The 27,557-nt window shown below is 55.7% G+C and overlaps 1 protein-coding gene across 2 annotated transcripts in view; it reads left to right on the top strand.

The window, feature by feature from the left end:
- The window catches only part of KDM4B (lysine demethylase 4B), a 137,070-nt gene that overhangs the window by 72,149 nt on the left and 37,364 nt on the right, over positions 1-27,557 (top strand). For both annotated transcript variants that reach the window (XM_074337631.2, XM_074337632.2), the window contains exons 7-9: positions 6,235-6,284; positions 10,063-10,166; positions 14,408-14,545. In XM_074337631.2, coding sequence (XP_074193732.1) covers positions 6,235-6,284; positions 10,063-10,166; positions 14,408-14,545 — 292 coding nt within the window. The remainder of the gene's footprint in view (positions 1-6,234; positions 6,285-10,062; positions 10,167-14,407; positions 14,546-27,557) is intronic.

Consider the following 27,557-nt stretch of genomic DNA (forward strand, 5'->3'; position numbering starts at 1 on the left):
TCACACTTTATTTGTTTGATGATTTAGAGCGATAGAAAGTAGCACATTTGCTGGCTTTTATAGTCTGATAATTATTCACATCCATCAAGCCATTCCAGGGGAATAAACAAAACACCGAGAAAATGACACTATTAATAGCATTCGCAGCGGACAGGAGACTTCCCTGGGCTGCGTGGGTAAAATGGAGGCGGCCTGTCCCCTAGTTGAGGCAAGTAGCCCTGCCCACAGAGGACACGTTTCTGTTTAGTCACCCAGGTCCATCAAAAGCCACCTGGTCACTGGGCCAAGTCTACCACACGCCCAGCACCCATGATGTACTTGGCATCACACGCCATGAAGCTTCTTTATTGGTCCCGTGGAGTCAGTCATGACCTGTGCAGGCGGAAGCCCCCGGAGGTCCAGGGCCCCGAGTTGTCCCTGAGCCACCAGCCTGGGCTCAAGCCTGGCCCCAGCAGGGCCCGGTGACGCGTCCCATCCTTTGGCCTCAGTGTTAAAACAGGAATGGCACTCCTCTCTGTATCTAGTCTTTCCAGTATGTTCCTGACCCTCCAGTAAACATGTCAGACTCGCGCATGTCAGGCTGGGGGTCTCAGACACAATCACTTGCCACTCTGGATCTGGCCCTGCATGAGAGGGCCCCCAGGCCTCTGCTCTCTCCCCGTGGGCGGGTTTGTGGGTTTCAGCTTTGCCTTTTTTTGGGGTGGCTGTGATTGGAGAGGGGTGCAGTCACTACCCTAAATACCTTGAAGTGTAAAAGAAGAAACCTGGAGGCTTAGGAGGTTGGGGACACCCATCTTCCTGGGGCTGGCCCAGCTTATCTCGGATGTATGACCAGGATGTGTGGCAGCGTACTGTTCTAGTACCTGAAGCATGTATTTGTCGGTCCTCCCTCCCTCCCTCCTTTCCTTCCTTCCTTCCTTCCTGTGGGTTGGTGGGTCATTTGAACTGTGAATCTGCTGGACTGTAATTGTTTCGTAAGCATCATGGCTTTTCCCACGTGGGGGCTCAGTTCTCGGGGCTCTTGCCTTTCCCATCGCATCGTGCAAGCCTTATGCCTCATATGAAAACGTGATATTTTCTCCCCAAAGCCCCTGATGTTCACAGATGACTACCTCTCCGACAGGCGCGTCTGGCACACGTGCCCAGGTTTGTCTCTCGGCCTCCTCAGCGATTCCATGACACTAACCCCGAGTAATGGAGCCTGTTGAGTCCTGTGCAGCCCCTGCAGGGTCACCTGGACTGGTTGCCAGGGATACTGTGCTGGCTGGAGAGACGAACCAACTTTTCCGCGACTTTCTGGTTTGGAGTCAACCAGAAGCACTTTGTGTAAAACCTTCCAAAGCCGAGACAGTAGGGAGGGCCTGTAAATATGGAGCTAAAGATGCCCGTGAATAGGGGACGGCCCTGGACAAAGTCCCAGAGGGGTGACTCGGGCCTGGCTAACGTCAGGGCCAGGACTTGTTGGGTGTCCCAGTGGTGGCCCACCGTGTCCCCTCAGGGGTACCTGCTGTGACTGTCGAGACCACTGCCTTAGAGCCGACTCCCATGGGCGTGGCCGGGGCTGTGGCCTGAGGAACCTGGGCGACCCTGCAAGGCATCCCGTCCCTCTTGCAGCCTCTCCTCATTTCTCTGTGCACCTCTGAAGCCCCCTGCTGTGTTCTCCCTCCCACTGTGCCCTGTTCCTTTCTCCTGACGGCTCCAGATTCTTCCACCGGGACTTGTGTGCTGGGCTGCAGTCGTCCACCTCCTAGCACTGGCCAAGAGTCAGGTGACTGCCCGGGAGTACCCACCAGCTACTGCCTCATCCCGGTGGGGAGCATGTTATCTAAGGGTGTCTGGCCAGCCCTGGTGAGGCACGGGAGCTGATGTGTAACAGGGCGCAAGGGGCACCCACTTGCTGGAGAGGAACACTCTTGCTGGCAGCGGGCGGAGGCAGCCAGGGGAGGTTCTGAGTGGCACTGGGCTAAGCTGGAGGAGGCAAAGCGGCTGGGTGTCACCTGGGCTCAGTCCTGAGATGAATGGGCACTTGGAATGGGCCAGGCAGAGCACCCGGAGGCCTTCTGTCCGAGGAAACCATGCAAGAACCTTCTGCCGCCCTGGTGACCAGGGCTTCCCTGTGCAGAGGGAGGCCCCTTGGGGTCTCAGGGAGTCAAAACATTTGGGCCGTGAGGTGTGACCTCGTGATGGGGATGGGTCTCCTGGATTGCGAGACAAACTGACCCTGTGTGCCCAGTGTGACCAGTAAACCGTGTCCGTTTACAGCCCTGAGAACTGCTCACTAATGTCCAGACAGCTGCCCCCTGCCTCGCCCACGGTGAGCTGACAAACTCACAACCCAAGTAGCTTCCCCTCCTCCTTTCCTTTCCTTTCCTTCTCCCAGAGCCAAACCTGAGAGACAGGGATGCCTTGACCTGGTGGCATGACCCTGGGTGACAAGATGACCATGAACCAGGCTCCCGGGGGCCCTGGGTGGGACCCCCCCACACACAGGTTCTGGGGACTTCTCTCCAGGGGCAAATGTCAGTCCTTGTTGGGAGGCCGCCCAGGGCACCCAAAGGGCCTGATGGGAACCTGTGGCCCACAATGCAGGAGTCGTTCCTCGAGTGGGGAGGTGGGCAGCTGTGGGGACAGAGCCAGGAGTGCAGTTTCCAGGCTCTCGCCCTCACGTGGAAAGGTGCTCACTCGGGTAGTAAATGGCCATCAACTGTGATTAGATGGCCATCAGCTGTGGCTAGTTGGCCGTCAACTATAACCAGTGAGCCATTGGCCACTAATATAACTGGTGGCTACGCTAGCAGAAAAATGGGGGCTAGCAAGAAGATGGTGGCTGAGCCTGCAAGCGGCACAATGAGGGTTGAGAACTGTGTGGCTCCTGTTTCGTTTCTCCAACCCAGCCGCCAGCGAGAATATAGTGTTATGACTCCCCTATCTATGGCTCCATGGGTGTTCCTTTTTGGCCTCACCATATCCTGTGTTCTTATGTGGGGCGCAGCGAGCAGGGTCTCCCGCATGACACCCCGCACGACAAATGGCGCAGCGAGCAGGGTACGGTGTCGGCCAAAGCCCTCCGAAGGGCGGTGGAGCAGTTTGTGCGTATGAACACTTAGTCTCGGGAAGACCAGGAGGAGCAGCTGCCAGAGAGCTGGACCCCCATGGAGGGGTGGGAAGATGTGGATGGTTCCCCAACCAGCATAGGCGGTAGAAAGCCAAGGACATTGCAGCCCTGTGGGCTGGGAAGTGCTTGCTGAGGCAGCCCGGATGCAGGACTTGTAGTCCCAGGAGGAAATGCTTGCTGAGTCCTCCGTGGGAGATGCGGGTCAGGTCAAGGTCGTCCCTCACCCCCAGGACAGCCCTGGCGAATGACTGTGGACTATGGGGAATGGGTGTTCTCCCTAATTTAATGGACCGCGTGACTGTTTGCTTGGGAACATACCACCATGTGGTGGAACTGGCAGATGTTTGCTTTTGGGTCTTGACCGGCCACCATAGAGAATATGTAAGCACCTTGACTGAGGGCCCTGGCTTAGTCCAGAGAGAGTGGCAGTGCCCTGAGAGGTCCTGGCTGTACCCAGGGAGATTGGTGGTACCCTAAGAAGCCCAGGAAGTCTGGCTGTGCCCAGAGTACTGGTGGTGCCTTGAGGAACCCTGGCTGTGCCCAGAGAGCCTGGCTATGTCCAGGATATTGCATTCACCTCCAGGCTCCTCGCACAGGGCCCCTCTCGGAAGACACTTGTCGCGTAGATTGTGAGGCGAGAGCCTGTAGGGGTGGAGTGTGGGGACAGAGCCCCAGAAAGCAGTTTCCAGGCTCTCGGCCTCACATAGAAAGGTGCTCACTCAGGTAGTAAATGGCCATCAAGTGTGATTGGATGGCCATCAGCTGTGGTTAGTTGGCCGTCAGCTGTAACCAGTGAGCCATTGGCCACTAATATAACTGCTGTGGCTACGCCTGCAGAAAATTGGGGGCTAGCAAGAAGATGGTGGCTGAGCCTGCAAGCGGCGCAATGAGGGTTGAGAATTGTGTGGCTCCTGTTTCGTTTCTCCAACCCAGCCGCCAGCAAGAATATAGTGGTATGACTCCCCTATCTATGGCTCCGTGTGTGTTCCTTTTTGGCTTCACCATATCCTGTGTTCTTGTGTGGGGCGCGGGAGCTGAGACCCCGCAGGCCGCCCCGCACGACAGCAGCACTCAGGCGTGCTCTGGTAGCTGTGGAGACCGAGCCTCCACTGTCCCCTCTTCCTTTGGCCGGCCGGTCTTCAGTGCTCTGTGCCGTTACGGACGCACGCCTCAGTTGTGCTCAACTTCCCTTGAAAATGGAGGTTTCCATCTTGCCATGTCCTTGGGGTTTGTCTGACGTGGCACGTTGGTGATGAAGCTCTTGTTCTAAGCCGTGGGAGCCACTGCTCGCTCTGGGGCATCAGCGCCTAGAAGTCCCCGTGGCTCCGGCTTCCGTCCTTGAGTCCTTTCTAATCTCCCCGGGGGCTGCTCTCCTGAACACTCAGCCCAGTGGCCTGCAGTCTGTACTTGCCGATAACAGAGGAATCCCGTTCCAATGTATTAAACTTTTAACATCCACCAGATTCAATTAATCTTATCTTTACAACTCCCAATTACAGGCGGTAATTAAGTGAAAGCAGCATTGTCGACTGGGGATAAGGCATCCATCATCAGCCGGGTGCTGTGCTTTAGCCCTTCCAGTTCTCCCACATCTTCCTAGAAGCGAAGGAATGTTTCCTTTCCTCGCTCAAGGGGGGAGGGATGATAATCCCACAAAGGGGCTCTGGATCAGGGTTAATGTATAGTCTTTGTGTAGCTGATAAAAGGCCGCTTAAAAAAGAGGAACCTCGTCTTTGTCCAGGGGATGGAAAATTCCGGCAACAGCAGAATCGCAGGTGCTATGGCCATCTCCTCAACGGCCCAGAGCGGGCCCAGAAATGAATTATTTTTATCCTGTTAGATTAGAGATGACGTGATGCTCAACTTATCTCCTACCCCCATTCCCTTTTATTTTAATTGAAAAGTAGTAATAAGCCTCTCGGTGGGAATGGACTTAACCAGCCCCAGGGTCTGGGCGATCTCCAGTGTTCTGTGTCTGTCCCCACCCTTTGCCTGCACCCTGAGGGTGGGAGGTCGGAGCCACAGGATGGTGCATCCTCACATCTGACTCATTGTAGATGGAGATACTGCTTGTCTTTGTTCTGGAACAGGGTCTCTCCCCCTGGGCACTATTGACATTTAAGTACCAATTGCTCTGTGTGGGGCCCTCTTGGGCACTGTGGGGGAGCTGAGTAGCCATCCCTGGCCCCCACCCACTTAATGCCAGGAGTAGCCCCAGTGTGACAACCTTGCCCTGTGTCCCCTTTGGGGTAGGGGGTGGGCACAGGACCCCCCTGGTTGACGTACTTGCCCGGACTTCCTCCCACACAGACTTGGTGTGCCCGTAGCTGTAGACATAGAGCCTTTACCTCCTCCCTTGGCTGTCGCACAGCGCTTGGTGCTATTGGGGACCCACACCCCAGTTCTGCCTGCCTTTGCTGCAACATTGAGGTTTTCATCTTACCGAGTCCCCTGGGGTGGGCTGGGAGTGGCATGTCGGTTGGGTTGGGGCTTCTCAGCATCCTTCGCCCCAGGCCTGCTGCCCTGCTGCTTCCCCCACACATCAGCGGGATGTCACTCTCGCTTCATGTTTGCAAACTTCCACCTTACATCTTTTTTATTTATGACAGAGCCTTTCAAATGTAAAATGTGTAAAAATAAAACTTATGAAGTGGGTGACAGACGAAATTTTTCTCCTTCCTGAGCTTCTTTCCCTATTGGCTCTTGGGGCTGGGAGGTCGGCCGGTGACGCTGGCTGGGTGGGTGCCTACCCTGCAGCTCCAGTCCAGTGCTTTTATTTTATGTTTTGCTTGAGGCACTAAACCTTATGAAGTGGGTGACTAAACCTCATGAGGTTTAGTGCCGCTTAACTGGAAGTGTCTCCACTCTTGGCGTTCCGAGAGTGCCGTCACAACTCACTGGGTCCCTGGTCCTTAGACCACCCCCTTCTGTGTAGAATTCCTGCCCTGACAGCACCCCCTGCTGCTGCTCACGCATGTCACAGCTCTGACCACCGCTGCAGTCATTTGTGCTCTGTGCATGAGCCGTGTGTCTCCCTGAGGCCACACGAGCCTCCCGGGGACCCTCAAATGTGGTGGCCACAGGAGGTTGCCTCTGACGTGCCCCCCTTCTCTTGTTAGGTATGCCATCCCACCGGAGCACGGCAAGCGCCTGGAGCGGCTGGCAATCGGTAGGTGTCTGCGCCTCTGGGCCGCGACCTGGGACCTGGGACCTGTGGTGGGGGAGGTGGTGAGGGGGCAGGGTGGGGAGACAGCTGTCATCCCTCCCAGGTTTGCTATATGTTTGGGTTTCAATTTCTGTGAGCGGTGATGTGCTGCAAGATGTCACTGTCTTATTTTCCCATTTCCTTGCATCCTCGTGATCAGATCTATGGTCCCTCTGCTAGGGTGTTTGTCACTTCATGGATTCTGCACAGACTGTCATTGCTTTAAACGCGCTTGTTTTCCGGTTGCTTAGCACGGAGTCCTTGGACGTGACTGCGGGCTCCCGCGGGCCAGGAAGGGCAGCCGCGTTCTGTCTCCCTCCCGCGCCTGGCACTGCGTCATGCCCTTTCTTAAGTGCTCACGTTCTTGTTCAGTGTGGAAAACGAGAAGTCACTTAGGAGCCACCGCACCTGGACCTCGGAGCTGCTAGTGGCTGCAAGGCCTCTGGCCTTGTGTGCGAGGTGCTGACTCACCTGCCTCCTTCAGCAAATGGCCCCTCCAGCAGCCACTGTCCCAACACCTGTATTCAGACCCTCCCTGGGGCCTCCTGGGGTGGAAGGACTTGTCAGAGGGGGTCCCATCCCAGGCTGTGTCTGGAGAGGGTCATTGACCTCTCAGGGTAAGGGCAGGCCCTCAGGGCGAGGGGTCTCTAGGGACCTGCCAGACACCCATCTGGGTGGCACTGAGGCACCTGAGCACTCTGAAGAAGGGGCCCGGTAGCTTGTCTTCCGTCACTCCTGTCATGGCACTCTGCTCCTCGTCCCGCACTCCTTCAGCTTGAGAGCCAGCACCCAGGTGGGGTAAGGACCCCATTGTTCAGGAGTTGCTTGGACAGCACAGGGACATCTGATCATCCTGACCCTCTGGGCGGCAGTGACCGATAGCCCAGCACTCCACAGGCAGCCACAGAACCTTCTGGAAGCCATTGCTCAGCATTGGTGCAGGATCCCTCACTGCCGGCCCCCATCCTCTGGCCCCTCCTCACACCTCACCAAAGAACACGCACTGCACACTCTCTTCCCCTTCCCTTTGGTGTTTTGACGTTAGAGAAGGGAATGGTGGATCTTTCTGGAAAAATAGGGGCCTCCTGTCCTAGCTGCACTGAGAGCTGTGCATATGATCGCAAATACTATACCCCAGTGACACAATTCCCCCGAGAAAGGAGGGAGGCTTGTCTGGAGGCAGGTACTATTGTGTTAACATTTCTGTTGGAAACCTGGACCCTGCCCTCGTGGGAACCCATTTTCTCACGGTCCTAGAGGTCAGAAGTCTAAAATGGGTGTCACAGCGCTAATCCCAGGTGAGGGCAGGGCTGGTCCTTCAGTAGGCCCTGGGAAAGAACCGTTCCCCGCCTTTTCCAGCTTCTAGAGGTGCCACATCCTGGCTTATGGCCCCTCCATCGTCACAGCCAGCAGCGCAGCCTCTTCCATCTCCCTGACTCTGAGCCTCCTGCCTCCCTCTTATGAGGACCCTGTGATGACACTGGGCCCTCTGTAATCCAGGGTCATCCCCCATCTCAGGGGCCCTGACTCAGTCCCATCTGCAAAGCCCCTCTTGCCACGGAAGGGTCATCATCACAGGTTCGGGGATTAGGACGGGGACATCTTGGGTGGTCTCTGTTCAGCCTCCCACACCTGCAGAGCCCTGGAGAAAACAGTGCGGGGCAGTCAGCATGGACACACTGGTGAGCACATCGCTGACAACTTCTCTGAAATCCTGCAGTTACCCATGCAGTCTGTTCTCGCTCAATATGCCTTTTCCACTAGAAAACAAAGGTTTTGGGTGATCTGAATGACAGCTAGAGAACCTAAACACGGTGCTGTGGGGGCTCCTGCCGGCGCCGATGGTGCCACCGCCGCTCTCCCTGGAACTGGGCCGTGCTCCCTGCACCGTTCTGCAGCCAGGGCCCTGTTGCCCGTGGTGTCTCTGACGGGCCAGGACCTGGGTGGCTGGTAGGAGGCTTAGTGGCTGGGGCTGAAAGAGGAAGAGCAAGCAAGCTCTTAGGTCTGCAGGAGGCCACCCATGGTGGCTTCTTGAAAAATATGGACTCATTAAGTCACTCCTCTGCAGGGTGGAGCAGCTGCCAGAATTCGGGAAACCCTGGGCTGCGGAGGAGAATCGGGAAGAGGTAGCGAGGCTTTCCTCTGTGGCCCCTGACTGAGGCCTCCTCTCCCCTCCTTGGAGGAAAGCGGGGAGGTTGTAGGGCACGTGACGCTGCCCTCCTAGGTGTCCCTTCCAAACTTTGTTGAGGGCAGGTGTCACTGACTCTGTTACTGAGATGGGTGGAATGAGTGTGCGATTAATATGGAAAATGAATAGCCGCACTCCTAGTGGGCTCGCCGGGAGAGTTGTGGAGCCCACAGAGAGCGCATTAATGTGTGGGCGCGTTATTGGTGCTAATCACTTAAAATGTGCGCCTTTATTAGAGCTTTAATGAGAGCTACTTCAACTGTGCATTAAAAAGAGGAAGTGCAGAGGCCGGCGGGCCGGGCGGCAGGCAGCCATAACTCTAATTGAAATGCTTTTAGCGCAGAGGAAACGTGCAGGATTCAGTGATCTCTCACACTTCCCAGAACCTTGCCATTGTCCCCTTGCAGCCAGGCGCCATCTGCCAGTACGGAAAGCATCAAACCCACTCCCCCATGTCAGCATGTGTGGAGCTGTGTGCTTGCACCCACATGCCCACATACATGCATGTGCCCTCTTTAACCAGTGACACATCGAGAGAGTGCACTGAGGTCTGGGTCAGCTTCTGGAAGGGTCCTCAGGGCTGCCTGTGCCGTGAGGTCAGCCCTGGAGGGTGCTGGACGCTCGGGAACATTCCTCACCAAGTCCTCATGGCAGCCCTACTTTGCTCCCCTTCTGAGATGGTCCGAGATGAGAAGCCCAGCGGCCTTTGAGTGGCATTCCACAGCCTTCAGGTGGAATTCCAGAACTTGCTTCTTTAACCATAAGACGTGTGTCATTAATTTGACCTTCAGCTAGCAAGTGATTTGGAAATGTCCCTGAACTGTGTTAAACACAATTTCCAGCAGATAGGGCCCAGGGTCAGAGTTCCTATGTTTACAAATGTTACTTTAAATTAGCTACACAGCAGCTAGTCTAGGACAAAAATCAAGCCCAAAGGTGAACTTTGTAACAGAGGGTTAGGGACAGGAGTTGTGGGTGCTCTGCTGTTTCCCTGAAGGACTGGGGGCCGGGCGGTTGGATCGATGGCCCAAGCCTCGGTCTCCTCGCCGGCCTGGTGGCCATGGGCACCGTGTGTGCAGAGCGCCTTGTTGCAGACTTGGTTGTGTGGGGGGCAGGGGCATCACTCACTCCTCAGTGGTTGCAACTTGTCTGGTTCTAGAGCATCTGCTCGCATGTCCTGTCTCTGCAGCTGTGGTCTCACGTGGCTGAATGACCACATGCGTGCAACACAGTAGGTCGTTTTCTTGGTGGGGGCTGGAGTGGAAGTGTCTGTGCAGTCACACTGCGCCCTGTGCCCCATCTGTGACTGTGAGTATGTGCTGGAGGTGTGCGTCCTCTCACATAGACAGCCTGGCCTGTCCTCTACTCTGGGTTCACTAAAGGAAGGCCAGTGCCTCACCATCACCTGCCACCAGCAGAGCACGTGGGGCTGTGTGAGGAGGTCCATGTGCAGGCGCTGTGTTCTGTGCTTCGACGGGAGGAAGGAGGTGCCCAGAGGGAGTTGGCCTGGCCTAGCTTTGGCCCGTTGACTGACGCCCGTCTTTTCCACTGCAGGGTTCTTCCCGGGGAGCTCCCAGGGCTGCGACGCCTTCCTGCGGCACAAGATGACCCTCATCTCGCCTATCATCCTCAAGAAGTATGGAATCCCATTCAGCCGGGTACGCAGGGGCTGCTCCAGGAGGGGCTTCTAGGGCCAAGGCCCACGTAACCACACGTCCCAGGAAACTGACTTCTTAACCCTCAAGAAGGTTGTAGAACAAGGGCAAGCCAGGGGAAGGCCATATTGGCTGAGCAGTCACCCTCCAAATCTTCAGGTGGAGGGTCAGGATGGAAGAGGGCAGAATCGGGTGGGGCCTTGACTTTCCCTCCCACCCCTTCCCAAACCCAAACCCAGGTGCCATGTGGCCAGTGGGCGGCCCCTCTGCAGCGTGGTATAGGGTCGGGTTGCAGGTGGAAGGATAGCTCCTGCTGACTTCCCAGGAAGCTGGGGAAGACCCCAAGACCCTGGACAGGCCCCTCTCCCGCTGCCCCATTTGATCTATGGCCCCGCCCATGGCCCAGGGCAGCTCTCCTTTGAGAGAGTGAATATCTGTTTGGAAATGCATGATCTGGGTTTCTCACAGCTGGAAGACTGAACTCATTCACTTTATTGCTCCAGGACCGAAGGGCTGTGAGGAATGAGGCCTAAAGCCAGGGAACCCACTGCCCTGTAGGGCGCAGGCAGGTGGCGGGGGCACCTGGGCCAGATCAGCCGACACCTGAGGCCCCATAGGGCTCGAGCACCTGGGTCTGGTGGTGGCTCTGTCCTGGGGTCGAGCTCGGCAATCCAGTCCCGCTGATTCCTTCCGCAAGGATGAGCCTTCTGGGCCGGAAAGGCTAGACTTGTGTCCCCAAGTTGGTGTAGGCAAGAGGCATGTGCCAGAACCGCCCAGGTAGGCCGAGCAGGCTCCTGGGAGCTCGGTCTCTGAAGGTTTGCCCGGAAGAGCCACTTGTCAGGCAGCAGCAAGTTCTGTGATCAGACCCTTGCGCCTCACTATTGCCTGAGTGGCAGCAAGTCAGAAATTGCTCTGACACTTCAGTCAAACTGCCCACAGCATTAGTGCTTGTATCAGGGGGTCGCTCTTTCTGTCAGGGCCGAAACCAGGAGGCCACTCCCAGCCATTTGGGAAGGGCAGGTTTCCGCGTGTCTTCCGGTTGAACACCCTTCGTTACCGGGAACCTCGCAGACAGATCGCAGCATTGCTCATGGAAGTGAGAACTTCCCTCCTGTGGTTTGTCAAGAACATTCTCTGAAGTGGTGCTTCCTAGACAGGGAGGCTGGTCGCAGGAGTCGGCTGGTGCGCCCCCTTTTCTTCCGGAGGCCAGTGGGGCAAAGGCCCATGTCTCGAGGCTCCAATGGGCGCCGTGTCAGGGCTCGACAGTGGTCCCTGATCTGAATTCCTTGCTGCCTTGAAAGGAGTGACTCCCACACTCCACTTATAAATCTCTGTAATGGTATTTACCTCTAAAAGAAAAAGCAGATCAATAGAGAGCTTTTTAATAATTAAAAGTGTGTATTTCTGGAAGCTGCCGTTGACTTCCTCATTCATTCTGCACGAGCTCGCACAGGAAGCTGAATTCGGGCTTTCTCCATGAGTGGCGTTGGGGCCTGGCGCTCCCTCACTCCTTATTACTTTGCTGCCTGGCCTATCCATCATCCCAGCCTAGCACCTTCTAATTTACTGTTGGGATAATGTTGACGACAGTGACACGAGGACAGACACCATGGGCTCTAAATGAAGCATCGGGACGTAGATTTCCTGACTGTAACATACTCTTCTTGTTGTCCTGAGTGCCTTTTTTTGTTCTAGGTCTTGATTTATGGTGGGGGGTCGGGCAGGGGGAAGTTGGCCCCAAAGTCTGCCCCAGCCTGGAGTGGAGGCATCTCCCCCACACCCGGGGTCTCAAGTTTGGTGTCCCTGAGACCCTGCTGTGTCCCAGGTCATGCTACACTGGGTGGCCGTGCCCTGGAGGAGGAAAGGGGAGTGTGCAAGTTGGTGGAGGAAAAGCAAGATAGCACTTTCCAGGGACAGCTCAAATAGAATAAGAAAGTCAGTAATTGCATTAAAAAAACACACACACACAAAAAACCCCCACAACTCTGAGTCCTGTGGCAAAAGCTGGCCTTTTATGTGGACGGGGTGGCTGGGACCTCAGGGACACTTGAGTATTCTCTGCCCGTCTCCTGCTGCACGCTTCACTCCCTACACACAGCTGTCACTTGGACAGGAATTTAAAAATATAACTTAATGCTCACTGACTTCCCTTGATTGGTGCAATTCATTATTTGAAAAGAAAACTATCTTAGCGTTCTTAAGGCCTGGTTTTTCTCCAGGCTGTGTCAGTTTTGATTGATTTTTGACTCTCTGGTTGGTTTCTGGAAGTCTCACTCCTCCCCATCTCCTGCCACCCACTCCCCCCCACCCCCCCAAAACCCTGCCAGGATTTGACGTCTCGCTGGTACTTAAACAAATCCAGTGATTTCTGCTCATCTCTCTGGGGGAATAAGTAAAGATCAGCAGGCCCGAGAACTCCTACAAATCAACAATCAAAAAGATGAACAACATGATAAGTAGAGAGGGGTGAAAGGCTTGAACAGACACTTCGCACAAGGAGCCGTACGCAGGAACCAACACAGTGTGGCGTCTGTGGACTTCAGAGAAAGGCGATCACAGCCACGAGGAGATCCCGCTGCACACCCACAAACACGGCTGAAATCACACACCCCAAATGCCAGCCGAGGGGAGCAGAGGGAACTGCCACTCACCACCAGTGGGTTGCAGATGAGCGGCCGCTGTGGAAAAGTGTTCCGCACTTTCTTGGAGATGTCGCCGTGTACCCGCCCTGACACCCTGCAGGGCTCCTTCTGTGTCTGTTTACTCAGAAGAGATGCTAGCACGTGCTGCAAGAAGACCGGCCCACAAGTATTCCCAGCAACTCTGTTTGCCAGAGCCCCAAAGTCTGTCCACAGGAGAATGGATAACAGTGACAGCCACACGACAGAATGCCATTTACAAACAAAAAGGGGGAAGGATGGATGCGCATGGTGGGATGAATCAATCTCGAAAAGCAAAGAGACCAGATGCAGGAGTACAGACCATCCAATTTCATTTACATGAAACCCTAGAAAGAAATGTAATCTGTGGTGGCAGAAAGCACAGTGGCGTGAATGGTACCGGGGGTTCTGGAGTTCCCCAGATACCAGAATGGTCGTTTCCTGTCTGGGCGGTGGTTACTCAGAACTCCTCACAATCTGTGATCTGTACCTTCTGACAGTAAACCAAAGAAAAGACAGGCCCACCCGACTTCAGAGAGAGTCGCTCCCACGCCACCAGCCTCAGCTTACACAGCTGTGGATTGGGCCATAGCCCTACCTCATGTCCTGGCGAGTGAGAACAATGCCCACTGTTCGTGGTCTGTCTTTGGGTAGTGTCGTCTCTTGGCGTGCTTGGTTGATGCGCTCAGCAGCAGTGGCAGTGGGGGATCAGTGTGGTTACGGGGAGTGTCCCTTCCCTGGATGGGGGATGAAACTGCAGCCTCACCTTTTCCTCCAGGCCTTGGGGTGGCAGTTCCAGAAGTCTTGTTGGGGGTCATCGTGGGCCCCACCCCAGTCACTCACATCCAGCTCTCAGTTTAGGGTCTCTGTCTCAAAGTCTGCGTTTCCAGGCCATTCGAATAGGTCTAGAAACAGCTCTCTCTACAGAGCTCTGACCTTGACATTGTGCCCCACCCCCATGTTGATGTGTTTCTTCTGTCTCATGGGAGGACCTACCTGTTGGAATAAAGTAGACATTCTGGGCTGACGACGGAGAGGGGATTTAGGTCATCTTAGGGTAGGACACCACACTGCCTGCATACTGTGTCCTATGAGGAGGCTGCCGCCAGCACTACCTGCCCCCTACCTGCCCCCCACTGTATGGGAACATTTCACAGTGGGTAGGAGGTGTGGCACAGCCACCTTCCTCCAAAGCAGGAGACCCCATTCCTCACCGCAAATGAAAAGTGGCCCTGAGTGGGAGCACTGAGCAGTCCCTCCGTATCTGCAGTCTGTCACCTCGGGTCTGAGCTGGCTGTGGGGAGCAGGGGCTGGTAGCGAGCTGTTGACCTGGACGCCACCATGTGAGCAGTTGGCTGGAGCTCATGTAGTTAGGTAGAGCCACCTGCACTTGGTGGATTCCATTGGCTCCTGAAGTCAGGGCTCTGTGGCACATGTTGGGAGCTCCCTGAGCCCACATCCCCCTTCCGTGTTCCTTGGTGGCTCCTGGTGGCCAGGTGTCATTTCCAGCAAGCGAGTCATGTACAAACTCCCCTTCCTTCTAACTCTGGGCGTCCCCTCACCTGTCGGCCTCTTCCTCCTCAGATCACGCAGGAGGCCGGGGAGTTCATGATCACCTTTCCCTATGGCTACCATGCCGGCTTCAATCACGGCTTCAACTGTGCTGAGTCCACCAATTTTGCTACTCTGCGGTGGATTGATTACGGCAAGGTGGCCACTCAGGTAAGCGCCGTCTGACCGCGTGGAAGGCTGTGAAAAGGGGGCTGGTCCCCCCCAGCCTGCTCCCTCAGGCCCAGGGCCAGTATGGGAGCTGGGAGCCCAGACTCTCCATTAGGGTCTGTGTCTGGGATCCTTAGCAAACTTGTCCCCAGAATGTTCTTCATGTGGAAGAACGGGGAGGAGGCTTAGGATGGGGTGGGTGGATATGTGGCAGCCAGGGCCTGGGCAGGCCTGGGGTCTGGGGCTCCCCGTCTCCCAGCGGAACCCTGACATAGCAGATCACATGTTCTCTGGGCCTGAGGGCTGCCTGCTGCCTCGCCATCCCTGGAGGTTACTGGAAGGCAAGGAGAATCCTTTGATTTTTTTCCTAGTAATTTGCCAATTTTGTTCTTGTAATTTGCCAGTTCTAGTCTCTGAGAGCCAATTATTGGCCAGCAGATATGACATCTGAACTGAGTGCTTGTTCTCAAATTCCCTTAGCTCCAACACCCCTGTCTGTGTGGTTTTGATTGACAGCTTGGAGGGTACAAGGCCCCTAGATGGAAGACCACGGAGCGGCTGGATGCGGGGTGGGGTCAAGCCTGCTTCATGTCCCTCTACTTGCTTGTCTCCCTCTGGAGGCTGTTGTGTCTTTGGAGGTCCAAGTGACAGGATATACAGAGGGTTTGTGAAATTCAGGCCCACCCAGTAAGTGAGGGATGATGGAACCTTGGAGGGGGGAGCAGGAAAGAGGGCTGTTGGGCGGGCAACAGGCCCAGCCCTTTCCCAGCTGCTGGTACCAGGGCCCTTCCTCCCGGGACTGTAACTGGCCATCGTGTACCTGGCCATCGGCGCCTGTCCTGGCCACCACAGAGGAAGCTAGCAGGCTCCTCCCATCAGGCTGGAGCCAGGTCGATTGGCCCTGGCTCACGGGTTTCAGCCCCTTCTGACCCAATCTCTCCACAGCAAAGACAGGCCCAGGCACTCATGGGTATTACGCTCTGGTGCTGGGGCACATGGAACAGGAGGGGCCCCTCCATCTGGGCCCATATAGGGTGAAAACAGGGTGTTTCTTGCCAGTCTCCCACGTCAGAGCCATGGGCTCCTCCACAGAATCACTCAGCTGTCCCCAGTCAGGGTCCGGAGTTGGGACAAACGGTGGGATCAGTGTTGGGAAGAGAGTACCTGGAACCCAGACCCTGACACATCCAGCACGTTCGAGACCTCAGACCTTTACAAAAGAGTCTCAGCTGTGATGATCAGTACTGTGGCCGCTGACCACACGGGGTGTCATGGCCTTGAGCTGTGGCCCAGTCGTGTGGAGCTGAGCTGTGAGCACAGCGTGCGTGGCAGCCAAGACTCCGGGTTAGCAAAGAACAGGAAATGTCTCGCCAAGCGTCTCTTTATGTCGGTTATGTAGACTGATAGTTTTGAATAGCTCGGGTTATAAAACATACATCATCACTAAAGTGAATGTCACCTGTTTCTCTTTGCTTTTTGAATGTGGTGACCATAAACAGTATGATTACAAAGGTGGCTTGCTTTGTATTTTAACTGGGCAGCGCTGGTCTAGGTGAATTTGTTAACCTCTGTTTTTCTAGTTAATCTTTTCTCTAGCTTTACTGTTTCAGTAAATGGGCCTTGTAGCAAGGAAGACAGGAAAGGCATTCCCAGAATTTAAAAGCGTTGGGCTTTTCATACCTAATTCAGAAAATTGTGGCCGGACCATCACAGGCTGAGACCCTGGGCATCATTAAGAGAGGAGACATGTGAATGTCAGGATTTCCCCATTTGATGGAAAGGAGTAATTAAATATCCCAGGCGTGTGGTTTTCTTTGTGTGCTTTACGATGGGAGCACATGGATGGTAAGGCTCAAGGCAGAGGATCTGTGGGACCTGTGTGTGCCGTGACCTGCTGTGACGGGAGCCGCGATTAAGCCATAAACCTGGGGCCCAGGCTTGTCCTAAAGGTGCTGTCAGAGACGAAACTGAGCAGGGCCGGTCGGGACTGCCCAGATATTAAAAGCAATTTTGGGTTCAGCCATGTGTTCACAAACAAGTGACATTTGGGAAGTGCAGCCTTAGATTGGGCCTCCACGCTTACATTGCCAGGCGGCAGAGCGTGAAATTACTGAACAAGTGGCGCGCGGCGCTCCGAGCAAGCCGAGGCATCCTGGCACTGCACGGGGCTCCCTCACAGAGCTGCCCCGGCTGCCCAGGCCCCTGCGGTGAGAAGGAGAGGGGTGCAGCCGGGGATGACCATTGGCCATGGGGTGGCCATGTGTAGTGGTGCCAGACTTCACCTCTCAGGCTTTGGGACGCTGAAATGGGGCAGCAGTTCCCAACTCGTGCAAGCTCTGCTGCCCCCATAACTAGTCCAGGCTGCCTAGGGCGTCTGGCCTTGCACATAACAAGCTGAGGCATGTCAGAGGCAGGACCAGTGAAAGGCAGGGAAGTCGTTCAGGGCAGCTGGCGCTCCGGGACACGCAGGTCCTCAACCAGATTTTAGGGAGAGGGGAGGATCCCAGTACTTCTTCCCTGCTAAGCCAGCCAGAGCTGCCCCACCCCATCCGTGTTTGGGGCCAGTTCCTCCTAGCACCTTCATCAGAACATAACCCAGGGGCAGAATTTCCACTTCCCTGATTTTAGGGACTATTTTATTGTTTGGCTCATTGCCTTCTTTAGGCTCTCAGGAAGCCCCTGCCGATCCATTGTCCCTTTTCTGTCATCCTGCCTCTGTGCTAACGCATTAAACGCCAAACTTGCACATTTGGCCTGTGTGTGTTTCAGGTACTCGTGTTCTTTCTCCTTCCAGAGCAGGGTCAAGAGCTGGGGCCTGCAGGGCAAGTCCGGTGAGCTATTTTTGTATGGTCTGCAAACAGAATGATTTTTAAAGAGCGGGGTGCGGGCGGAGATAAAAAGATGAGCATGTGGCGTGGCAAGTTAGAGGAAACTCAAATTTCACTTTTATAAATAAAGTTTTATTGATGTGTAACCTCACCCATATGTTGACCTGTAGTTTGTGGCTGCTTTCACTGGTGGAGTTGAGTAATTGCAGCAGAGACCCTCTGGCCTGCAAAGCTGAAAATATTTGCCACTTGGTGCTGGCCTCTCCTACCAGCCCTGGCTCCGGCCAGTTAGGACCGAACAGTCACCTCCTGTACCCCCAGAACCACAGAATCAAGACTGTTGCCTCCAGAGGTTCCAGATGGACCCTTGAGGGTACTGGTAGCTGTGGTTGCCCAGCTGACCTGACTGTGGAGCAGGGGGGCTCCCAGATTCCTCCTGCCTGTAAAATCCTGGATAAAGGAGCTTACAGCCTGTCGCCAGAGCCCCTCCTCAGGAGCTCCTTGGCCATCCACTGCAGAAAGCTGCCTAGGGGGTCTTCTCTCCCCACCCCTCGCTGTAGCACAAACACAGAACATTGACTGGCTCTGTGTCCATTGTCAAGTTGAGACGGTTTTTCTCTCCCAGTTTCCTTTCTGAGGCACTTCACTGACGTTAACCCTCGTTACCCATCCATGCACAGGAGCAAAGCGCGTGGCTGCCTGCACCTGCTCAGCCGCCCTGTGTGGGGGCGGGGGAAACGGGGTGCCTGTCATGTCCCTTCCTCGGGGAACCTGGGGATGTCTAGCCGGCGATCTTTAGATGACTCTGAGCTTCTCTGTGTATAAAAGGGGACGCCCTTTCTTGGAGCTGTCTTAGCGTGAAATGGGAAGACGTGGGAGAGCACGGAGTGCGGGACTCTGTGCTTGGCGAGTGTCCCCAGTGTCCCCCCCACCACCACCACCACTGTGGACGTTCGGGGCACCCTGGGCACCGTGAGGGGTTGAGCATCAATCCTGGCCCCCATCCACACGATGCCAGGAGCACCTTCAGTTGTGACAACCAGAGATGTCCCCAGACATTGCCCCTCAGGGCAGGCTCAGCCCCTGGTGAGACCCCCTGTCTAGCCTGACTTCTACGTTTCCTCTTTCTCTCTTCAGGCATTTGGGTGGTTGTATGCGGTATTTGTGGACCCGCTGACACTGAGGTGTTGTAAGCTCAATGTAGTCTTTTTTCAGACTCCCGCTAAGGGCATCTCCGAGGCTATTGGTTTTGGGGCTGCTCATCTGCAAACCTCCCTTTCCCGCTAAAGACATCTTCTCGCCTGTGGTCTGCAACCATGGGGTTCGAGGTCCCTTAAGCACGACAGATATTAGACATCGCCAGACATGAAACCACTTAACAGACCACTCCCTCGGGGAGTGGAGAGGGACCCTCGATTCTAGAGCTGTGGGTTTCTTTAGCCTCACGAGCTTCTCTTCTTGGGAGGGGACGCTGGGCCAACCGGCAGGGTTGTGGAAATGAGGACTCCACAGAGCTTCGATTTGCCTTTTCTGTAGAAACCAGGAACCATTCCTCTTTCAGGAACTAGATGTTAGAGAGAGTGACTCCCCCAGAATCCGGGAATCCAAGGTTCTTTACCAACCTGCTAATCACCCCACTGCCGGTGAATGACCACCGGGGACCCTGAGCACCCACTGGGCTGGGTGACATGCACCCCCAAGGGCCCATCATCCACAAAGCAGGGAGCAGTGGTTTAGTTTCCTCTGGGCAGAGGTTCCTTCAGCCAAATGCACTGGAACCCAGCGCCCAGCAGCTCCTGCGAAAGCCTACACTAGTCAAAGGGTGGCTGCCATCGTCACAGCTTCTGGACCACACAGCCTGTCACTGCGGGCTTCCCAGGCTGTGGCAGAGTGTTACGGGCTTCCATCAGGAGGTGTGTGGAGGAAAATGCCCCACCTGCTGCATCCGGTGCAATAAATAGGGTTCCTATATAATGACTCAGAACCCACACCTGTGGGCTGGGCCTGGGACCCCAGGGGAGGAGGCAGAGCTTATGGGGGATTCTCTGGGAAGGGGCTGGGAACTTCCTGCTGGCTTCATCCATCAGCTCCAGGAGACTCAGAACTGAGGAATACACAGTGTTGAAAATTAGGTGAGTGGAAAGAGGGAAGACATTTCCATTCCTACCACCTGCTCAGCAATAAAAGGGAGAATGTACTGACACTTGCTACAACGTGGATGGACCTTGAACACACGATGGTCCGTGAGAGAAGCCAGACACACAAGGCCTCACAGTGTGTGATTCCATGTATGTGAAATGTCCAGAACAGGCACATCCACAGGGACAGAGAGTGAGTTTGTGGTTGTCCAGGGCTGGGGGTGGGGAGTGATTGCTGACGAGAATGGGTTTCTTCTTTTGGAGTGATAAGAATGTTCTGGAATTAGATACTGTTGGTGATTGCACAGCACTGTGACTATAGTAAAGACCCCTGAGCTGTGCACTTTGGGTAGGTGAATTATAGGGCGTGTGAACTAGATTTCAGTAACGCTGTTAAAAAAATTAAATCCCACCATCCAGAATAGTTCTTATCAGGCCAAGAAAGATAACCCAGTATAAAAATGGGGAAAGATGCTAAGCAGCTCACAAATGACTGGTACACAGGGTGTGGGCAGGCCTGCGGGCGATGCCGGTGTGCGGAGCAGACACTGGAGCGTCAGTTACGCAGGAGGCCGACTGATCACCAGGGCGATCCTTTCTGTTTACCTGTGCGATTGGGAAATGTGTTTAGAGCCGGGAGGCCCCGGGGGCTGTGGGCTTGGAGCCCTGCCCAGTGGGGGGCTGCTGGTGAACCCTAAGGGGCAGCTTCCTGAGGGCATCTGCTATCAGTTGTAAGTGCGTCTCCTTTGATGTAGCAGTACTTCCTCTCAGCAAGTGTACGGTGGTTTCTTGCCCAAGGATAGTCATTGCATCAGTAGTTATACTAGTGGAAAGTTTGTATCTGTGACCAGATTGGGTGAACCAGTGGAATATGATGCAGCCATGAAAATGGGCTCATGGTGTTTATAGGTGTGGAGAGATGGATATGTCACTTTGAATGAATAAGTGAGGTTTTGGACCATGAAATGCCATACCATTTGGTGTGTGTGTGTGTAAGCGGAATTTGCCCACATGTTGGTAAATGTTAGCTCTGTGTGGTGGAGTTTGGCATGCCTTAAAAACATACACTAGGGGGCGGCCGGGTGGCTCAGGCGGTTACAGCGCTGTGCTCCTAGTGCCAAGGTCACCGGTTCGATTCCCACATAGGCCATTGAGCTGCGTCCTCCACAACTAGATTGAGAACAATGGCTTAAATCGGAGTTGGGGGCTGGGGGAGGGGGAAAAAGAACAAACAAAAAACATACACTAACTTAATATGTCTTTTTCTACAACTTTTTTTAAAAACGAAGTGTAGCTTTAGGGGAGGAAGTGATCTTGGTCCTTTCTGCTGCGTACTTCCCCCAGGCACCCCCACAGCCCCTCGAGGTGAAAGACTTTTGTTGTCATCATTATCTTAGTGGTGGTTTGTTGGTTTGTTTATAAAATGGGAATTAAAGACCAAATAAGCCAAAGCCATGAGGAACCAGTAGCAAGGCCCGCCATCGCTGCTCCCAGCCCTACTTCCTTCCCCCATCCTGCTGAGCGGAACTGGGTAGGGGGCCCAGAGGCAGGACACCGGCCTGGAGAGAGGGGAACAGAATGTCACACGCAAACCCAGCCCCCTGAGCACCTGCTCTGTGCTTAGGAGATATCCCAGAACGAGCTGGGAGAGGGTGAACGTGCAGAGCAGGGGGGCCTGGGGACCTAGGACTCCATAGGGCCGAGGTCAGAGCAGGCGGCAGACGTGTCCCTGAACCAGTCACACTCATCACCACGCATGCCCGTGCTCACATGCTGCTGCTTTTGTTTTATTCTGAGTGGTCCCTTTCCTCAGAGCTACGTTTCCTGGGTGGTGAGAGCTAGCTCTCTCTCTCTCTCTCTCTCTCTCTCTCTCTCTGTCTCTCTCCCCCTCCCTCCCTCCCTCCCTCCCTCCCTCCCTCCCTCCCTCTCTCTCTCTCTCTCTCCCTCTCCCTCCCTCTCCCCTCTCCCCTCTCCCCTCTCCCCTCTCCTCTCCCCTCTCCTTCTCTCTCCTTCTGTCCCTCTTTCTCTGCATCCCTCTGTCTCTCTCTCTCCAGCTTTACTGATGTCACCAGTGTGCATCAAACTCTGACTCTGGGCCTCGTGACCTTGCAAGGACCAGAGAGAGGTAAAGAGATCTTTGCCAAGATCATGGCAGCAAGGAGGGCAGACGCTGACCATCCTCGACCCTCCTCTGTGTCCCTCACCCCACAGGAGGCCTGTGCTTGTGCGGGGGTCGGAGATACCCTCCCTGCCCTCCAGTGTCTTGGTGGCCTCCTCCTGGCAGGTGTCCGGAGCAGAGCGGTCTCTGGGGGCCGCTGCTGGTTTGGAGAACAGAATTCTCCGGCACACGCTCTGGCAGCAGGCTTTGTGGTGGGATTACCAATGGGGAGATCAAAGGGATGCTCCAGTCTCACTCGGGGAAAATGAAATGTGCACGCACCAGCCTTTTTAGGTCTGAACTCGAATTAGTACTACACGGCTGCACGCCAAGTTGGATTAGCTCGGCGTGGCCCAGCCTGCTCCCGTGGTGGGTGGTGCTGGGCGAAGCCTGACAAGGCCTCCTCTCCACGGAGGGCATGCTGGTGTCCCAGCCGCCCCTCCAAGTACAGGGGTTGACTGCGGATTAAACAGAGCGAGTGAGATTTAAACCCCGCTTTGCACAACTGGGAGCTGGCTGCACTTAACTGGTTTTCCGCCAGCTGTCTGGGCACCCCCTGTCGAGTGCTCCTCCTCCCTGGGAATGTGGGCTCCCCCAGAGGCATCGAGCAGGGGGAGCTTCTGCTGAGTGTGGAGGAGGGGAGAGGCTTCTGGCAGTGGCCCCCATGTCCCTCCAGTCCCTGAAACCCCAACCTGGGGTAGATCAACTGAATCACTTGTAAAATGTGAACCAAATTGTTTCTGCTGCCTGCAAGAATGCGTGCGTGCCTTCTGTTTGATAACGATGCCGCCTGATGCCGCCTGCTCCGGGCTGTGAACCTGGAGCCCAAGGGGATGTGCTGGGAGGGGGTGTGGGGGTGGGGGTGGGCGGAGGAGGCTGGCACAGGGGGCCACACCCAAGGTGCTGCTGCTCCGATTTGTCAGGCTGGGCTGCCGGGTGTAAGGGGTCCGCAGCCAATTGCCATGTGAAATATGTTTCTGCTCGTTCCTTCCCCGGAGCTTCCTGTCACCCTGTCCCTGATGGCAGCTTGAAGCCCGTTCCCTCCGAAGCTCAGGGTGTGGTAACTGCACAGTGGTGCAGGGAGGGCCAGAGCTGAGACTGCAGGGGGGACCCTGAGGCTGGCCTCAGGGCTGTCACTCCCCTTCCCTGCTCTGCTTAGTGTTGGAGTAAACTCCATGTTCTGGAGCGACCACCCAGAGCAGCTGTGATCCCAGCTAGAAGGCTGGACCTCAGGCAGGGCCTCTCCTTCTCCTGTGACAGCAGGTCCAATTGTTCTCTGTGGGGGCATCTTAGGCACTGTGGGGTGCTGAGCATCAGCTCTGGCCTCACCCACTCAATGCCAGGAACCCCAGTGCCACAAGCACAGCTGTCCCAGACATTGCCCTGTGTCCCCTGGGGACAGAGTTGCTCCAGGTCAGCGCCCTGGTCCAGAAGGACTTCTCAGCCTTTTCTATTGTTGCCACCCCCTCCCCCAGATTCTTTTACACTGTTCTTCCTAATTGCCCTGTTTTAACACTGAAGGCATGCTGTATATCGGCTGGCGTGCTATTTGTGTATCTGTTCTCTACACAAGAGAGGAAGGTTTTTCTGCCCCTAGCAAGGAGCAGTGCCACCCCTAGTGACAACACACATGAGGACTGGTCTGGGGGACTCCTTCATGGCCCCCCACCGGCTCAGCGTGGGTTCCCTTGTAAATAACTTTTTCTAGTTCTGGGGTTTCTGAGGCCTGCTGCCCCGGCCTAGCGCTGGCGGGGCTCAAAGTGGGGATCTGTGGCCCCCTTCATTTTCAGCACCCCCCTCCCTGTTGCCAGGGCTGGGAGGGCTCGGGGGAACACAGGGGCCCAGGATGAGTCTGCAGGGGATTCTTGCTCCTCCATACGCTCCCTCCAGCACATGTCTGCCGCGCCAAGCTTCAAACTCATCTAGGCAGGAAGGCTTTGCAGAGCCACAGTGTAATTGCGTCCCCCACCCCCACCCCCGCATCGGTGAACACACCAGCCTTGGCCTCCTCTTGCACACTCCCTGGTTTCTCTTAGTTCTGTTCACGGTGGTTTGGGTCCTGAAGAGCATCGGTGTCTGCTTCCCTGAGGTCTCCACGCCCGCTCAGTGCCCTGACAGGCCTGTGCTCTGCTCCTTGTCCTCCTGGGGCCGTGGCAGCTCTGGTGGGTGAGAGACAAACGTCCCAATCCTTTCTCTCTCCTTCCATTGCTGTCACCATGCCCAGGTTGTCTGCAGGTTACGGGCAGTTGTGTGCAGGCTTCCCACTGGCTCCGCAGGTGGGTTTGGGAAACCCACACGTCTTGCTGGGGGTGGGGGCCACCGGGCCCTCGGAAGGTGCCGCCCACTCATCCCATGTACCACTTCCTCTGTCTTCCAGCGCTTCTCCAGCGCTGGCTGCCAGCCCGCTGGCAGGCACGTGGCCGCATGGCACTGGGAGAAGGATGCTGGCCGCGGTATGGCTCGCTCACATTGGTGGGCCTGCCATAGTGGCTTTGCTGCTTTTCTTGGTAGAACTGGGAGTCTAAGATTGAAATCTGCAGACCAGGTCGCTCCCCCTCGGCACTGCTGACATTAGGGCCGGGTCACACTCTATGGGGGAGTCCTGGGCACTGTGGGGTGCTACTCAGTTCCCCACCCACTTGATGCCAGAAGCACCCCCAGTTGTGACAACCACAGATGTCTCCATGCATTGCCCAGTGTCCCCTGGGGGCAGAGTCAAAAGGTGAGAGACCCCCCCCCTGGGCTCGCAAGGCTCCTGGATGAGCACGTTTCTCTTCCCTACCCCTCCTCTTCGCTACCCAGGCCTCTTTGGTGCTGCTAGCAGGTGAGCTCTGGGGGACAGTGGCCACGTCTGGCCCAAAGTGGGGAGTTGAGGCCTTTTCTAGATGAGGGTGTGGTCTGGGCAGAGCCCGGGTAGGGCCCACCTGTTCCGCCTCCTCGGAAGGCCTCCACCCCTCTGTTCACGGGCTTGCCTGCCTTCCTGCTGGGCACAGTTTGTTTCTTGGCCATGGTAAGTGCCGTGGGGATGAGGTTTGTTGCGAGGCCTGCTCCCCTCTCAGTGGTGGCAAGGGAGCCTGGAGAAGTAGAGGAAGAGGGAAAAGGGGGAGCCTGAGGATGAAGAGGGGCTGCGGGCTGGCGTTGGGGCGCTCAGCCCGGCTCTGTTCTGGGCTAGAGCAGGCCGGGGCTGTTGGCAGTGTTATGGGCACACCCTTGGGAAGTGCCTGGCACAGAGCGCTCTGGGTTCATCATTATTATTGTGGTTGTCATCGTTATCTGTGCAGAAGAGTCGTGGGGGGTGGTCACAGATAGGCAGGAGGACCTTCTCAGCTGTCCATGTAAGAAACTTCCCTTCCCAGGGTAGGGCAGCATAAGAGGAAGGGGATAGGTTCTAATGGGCAGAAGTCACACCTTCGGACGCTGGGGAGGCTGACAATGACACACAGATGAGGCTTCTTTTAGGTAGAATGGGAAGAAGGTGACTTTGGGGCTCTGGCGTCCTAGGGGGCAGCGTCAGTTGAAGGTCCTCAAGACCTTGCCAGGTCCCTGGCTGTCGGGGGCTGGCCATCAGGAGCAGCAGGAAGCAGGCCCTGGAGCCAAGGACCAAGGGAGCCCTGGGAGCCCTGCGCCTAATTGTTTTGTTTATGAAGCGCTTCCGAGAGTTTCCAGTGGATTTCCTAATGAACTGGTTTGTTGTCTGCTCGCTGCAGTGCTGGTAATTGCATCAGAAACAGGGGGCCGCGTCTGTGGGCCCTCAGAGCAGATGCCACCTCCCCGGCTGGGTTTCTGCTCCCTGTCTTTGGTTGGTTAACACTTTGTGGTCTGAAGTGCCAGGGACACACCCCACCCCCACCCAGTCATCCCCGGAGGAACATGTTTGTCACCCGCCTTGGCCGGCCCCTGCAAGTCACTGCTCAGCTACCAGGAGACAAGGAATGAGACCGGCGAGCTGCAGGGAGGAGACGGACAAGAGATAAGAATGCCGGACAGATTTCTGACATTAGAACATCTGCCACAAGCAAAGGGGTGGGGCAGGGCAGCGGCAGCCAGATAGCGGGTGCTTCTTGGAGGAGGCGCACTTCGCATTGATGCTGCAGCTGGATCCTGGTATATTTGTGTCCCGAGGCCACCATCGCAAAATGCCATAAACAGGGGCCTGGGCAAGAGCAGTGGCCTCTCCCTGTCTTCACCTTTCCAAGGAGTCAGCAGGGACACGCTCCCTCCGAGGACTCCACGGAGGGCCTTCCTTCATCTCCCAGCTTCTGCAGGTGGCTGGCAATCATTGGTGTCCCTTGGCTTATAGACACATTTCTCTAATCTCTGCCTCAGTCACCACGTGGCCTCTCCCTGTGTGTCTGTCTGTCTGTCTCTCTCATAAGGACACCAGTCATTGGATTTAGGACCCACCCTAATCCAGGACCTCACTCACCTTAACCAATTAGATCGTCAAAAATCCTATTTTGAAATCAGGTCCCATTCTGAGGTCCCTGGTAGGCATGAATTGGGGAGCACTCTTCAACCCTGTAAGCCTGGGGAGCACGGGGGGAAAGCATTCCAGACCAAGGAACAGAAAACTCAAAGACTCTGGGGGTAAGAGAGCAAGGAGGCCAACTGCCCGGCTGTGTGCAGTGGGGTGGAGAGGAGGGGCGGTGTGGGCCTTGGGCTTTAGGGCGGGCTCTGTGCGCTGAGCGGTGGGGACGTGCGGGAGGCCAGGGAGCAGGCCAGCCGAGTGTCTGGGCACAGGGAGGACCACGTAGTGAGAAGACAGAGAAGGAAGGACCAGTGCCAAGGCTGCACTGTCCACCACGAAGCCACCGGCTGGCTATGTGGCCATTTCACTGTAAATTAATTAAAATGAAGTAAAACAAACATTCTGTGCCTGGGTCGCATCAGCGAGTTCTAGTTACGAGCCACGTAGGCTGGTGGCGACCACATGGGACACAGATGCAGGCATTAGCCGTACTCTCAGGCAGCTCAGTGAGGGCGTCCAAGTAGAGGTGTCATGGGCTCTGCAGCTTGGTGGGCCAGGGCCGGGAGGTGCTGACGGGGTAGGGGGGCCTTTGGGTTTGTACCTGTGGCCCTGCACGTGACAGAGTTGTCACCTGGAAGACTGGCTCATGCCTGACCTGGCCCTCCCCACATGGGGTTTGCTGCTCCTGAGGACACCTGTCTCCATGCACTGCAAGGCAGGCTTGCGCACACATTTGTCTGTGGCCGGTGGCTGTTGAACTGCCCTCTGCGCCCCACGTAGCCCTGCGTGTCCCGCCTGGCTCCTGACGTAGGGCCAGAGTTGGCGCTGCTGCTTGGACGAGAAAATAAGTGGGTCCCTGTGGTCAGATGCTGTTTGGGTTAATGATTTCATTGAACCACATTTAATAATTTCTCTTTAAGCCAATTACAGCATCTCTCTCCCACTTTGCTATTTTATATGAGCAAACTTGAATGTCTATTCAATCTGTTAAAAAAGAGGTGGCCTCTGATTAAAGCTCGGTGCTATGTAAATCGGGGGAATGTGGCAGATAAGACCCCGGAGCTCCAAGGCACAGCCCAGCCTCATTACTTTATACCAGGCTCGTCAGTCATTTTCCAGCCTGCCCACATGTCCCGAGGAGCCTGGAACAGACCGCTGAAAGCTCCCAACAAGGAGTGTGTGGCGTGCCTTTGATTGCTGTCCGTCCTGCTATGACACGTCCACCTTTACTGGGGTGACCAGCCATTAGGGCCTGGGTGACTTAGTGCTGCCAAGGACCAAAGCTGGAGAGGAGCGGAGTGTGGAGCTTGGCACCCCTAGAGGAAGGTTTGGGGAGGGGGGAGAGGAACAGGTGGGCGTAGGACCAGGATGAGGGGCTTCTGCCACCCCTTCTACCTGCGGGCTGACAGCGTGGCTCTCTCCC

Source organism: Rhinolophus sinicus, chromosome 15 (genome assembly GCF_057876585.1).
Source record: "Rhinolophus sinicus isolate RSI-liver-muscle chromosome 15, RSI-T2T, whole genome shotgun sequence".
Taxonomy (NCBI): domain Eukaryota; kingdom Metazoa; phylum Chordata; class Mammalia; order Chiroptera; family Rhinolophidae; genus Rhinolophus; species Rhinolophus sinicus.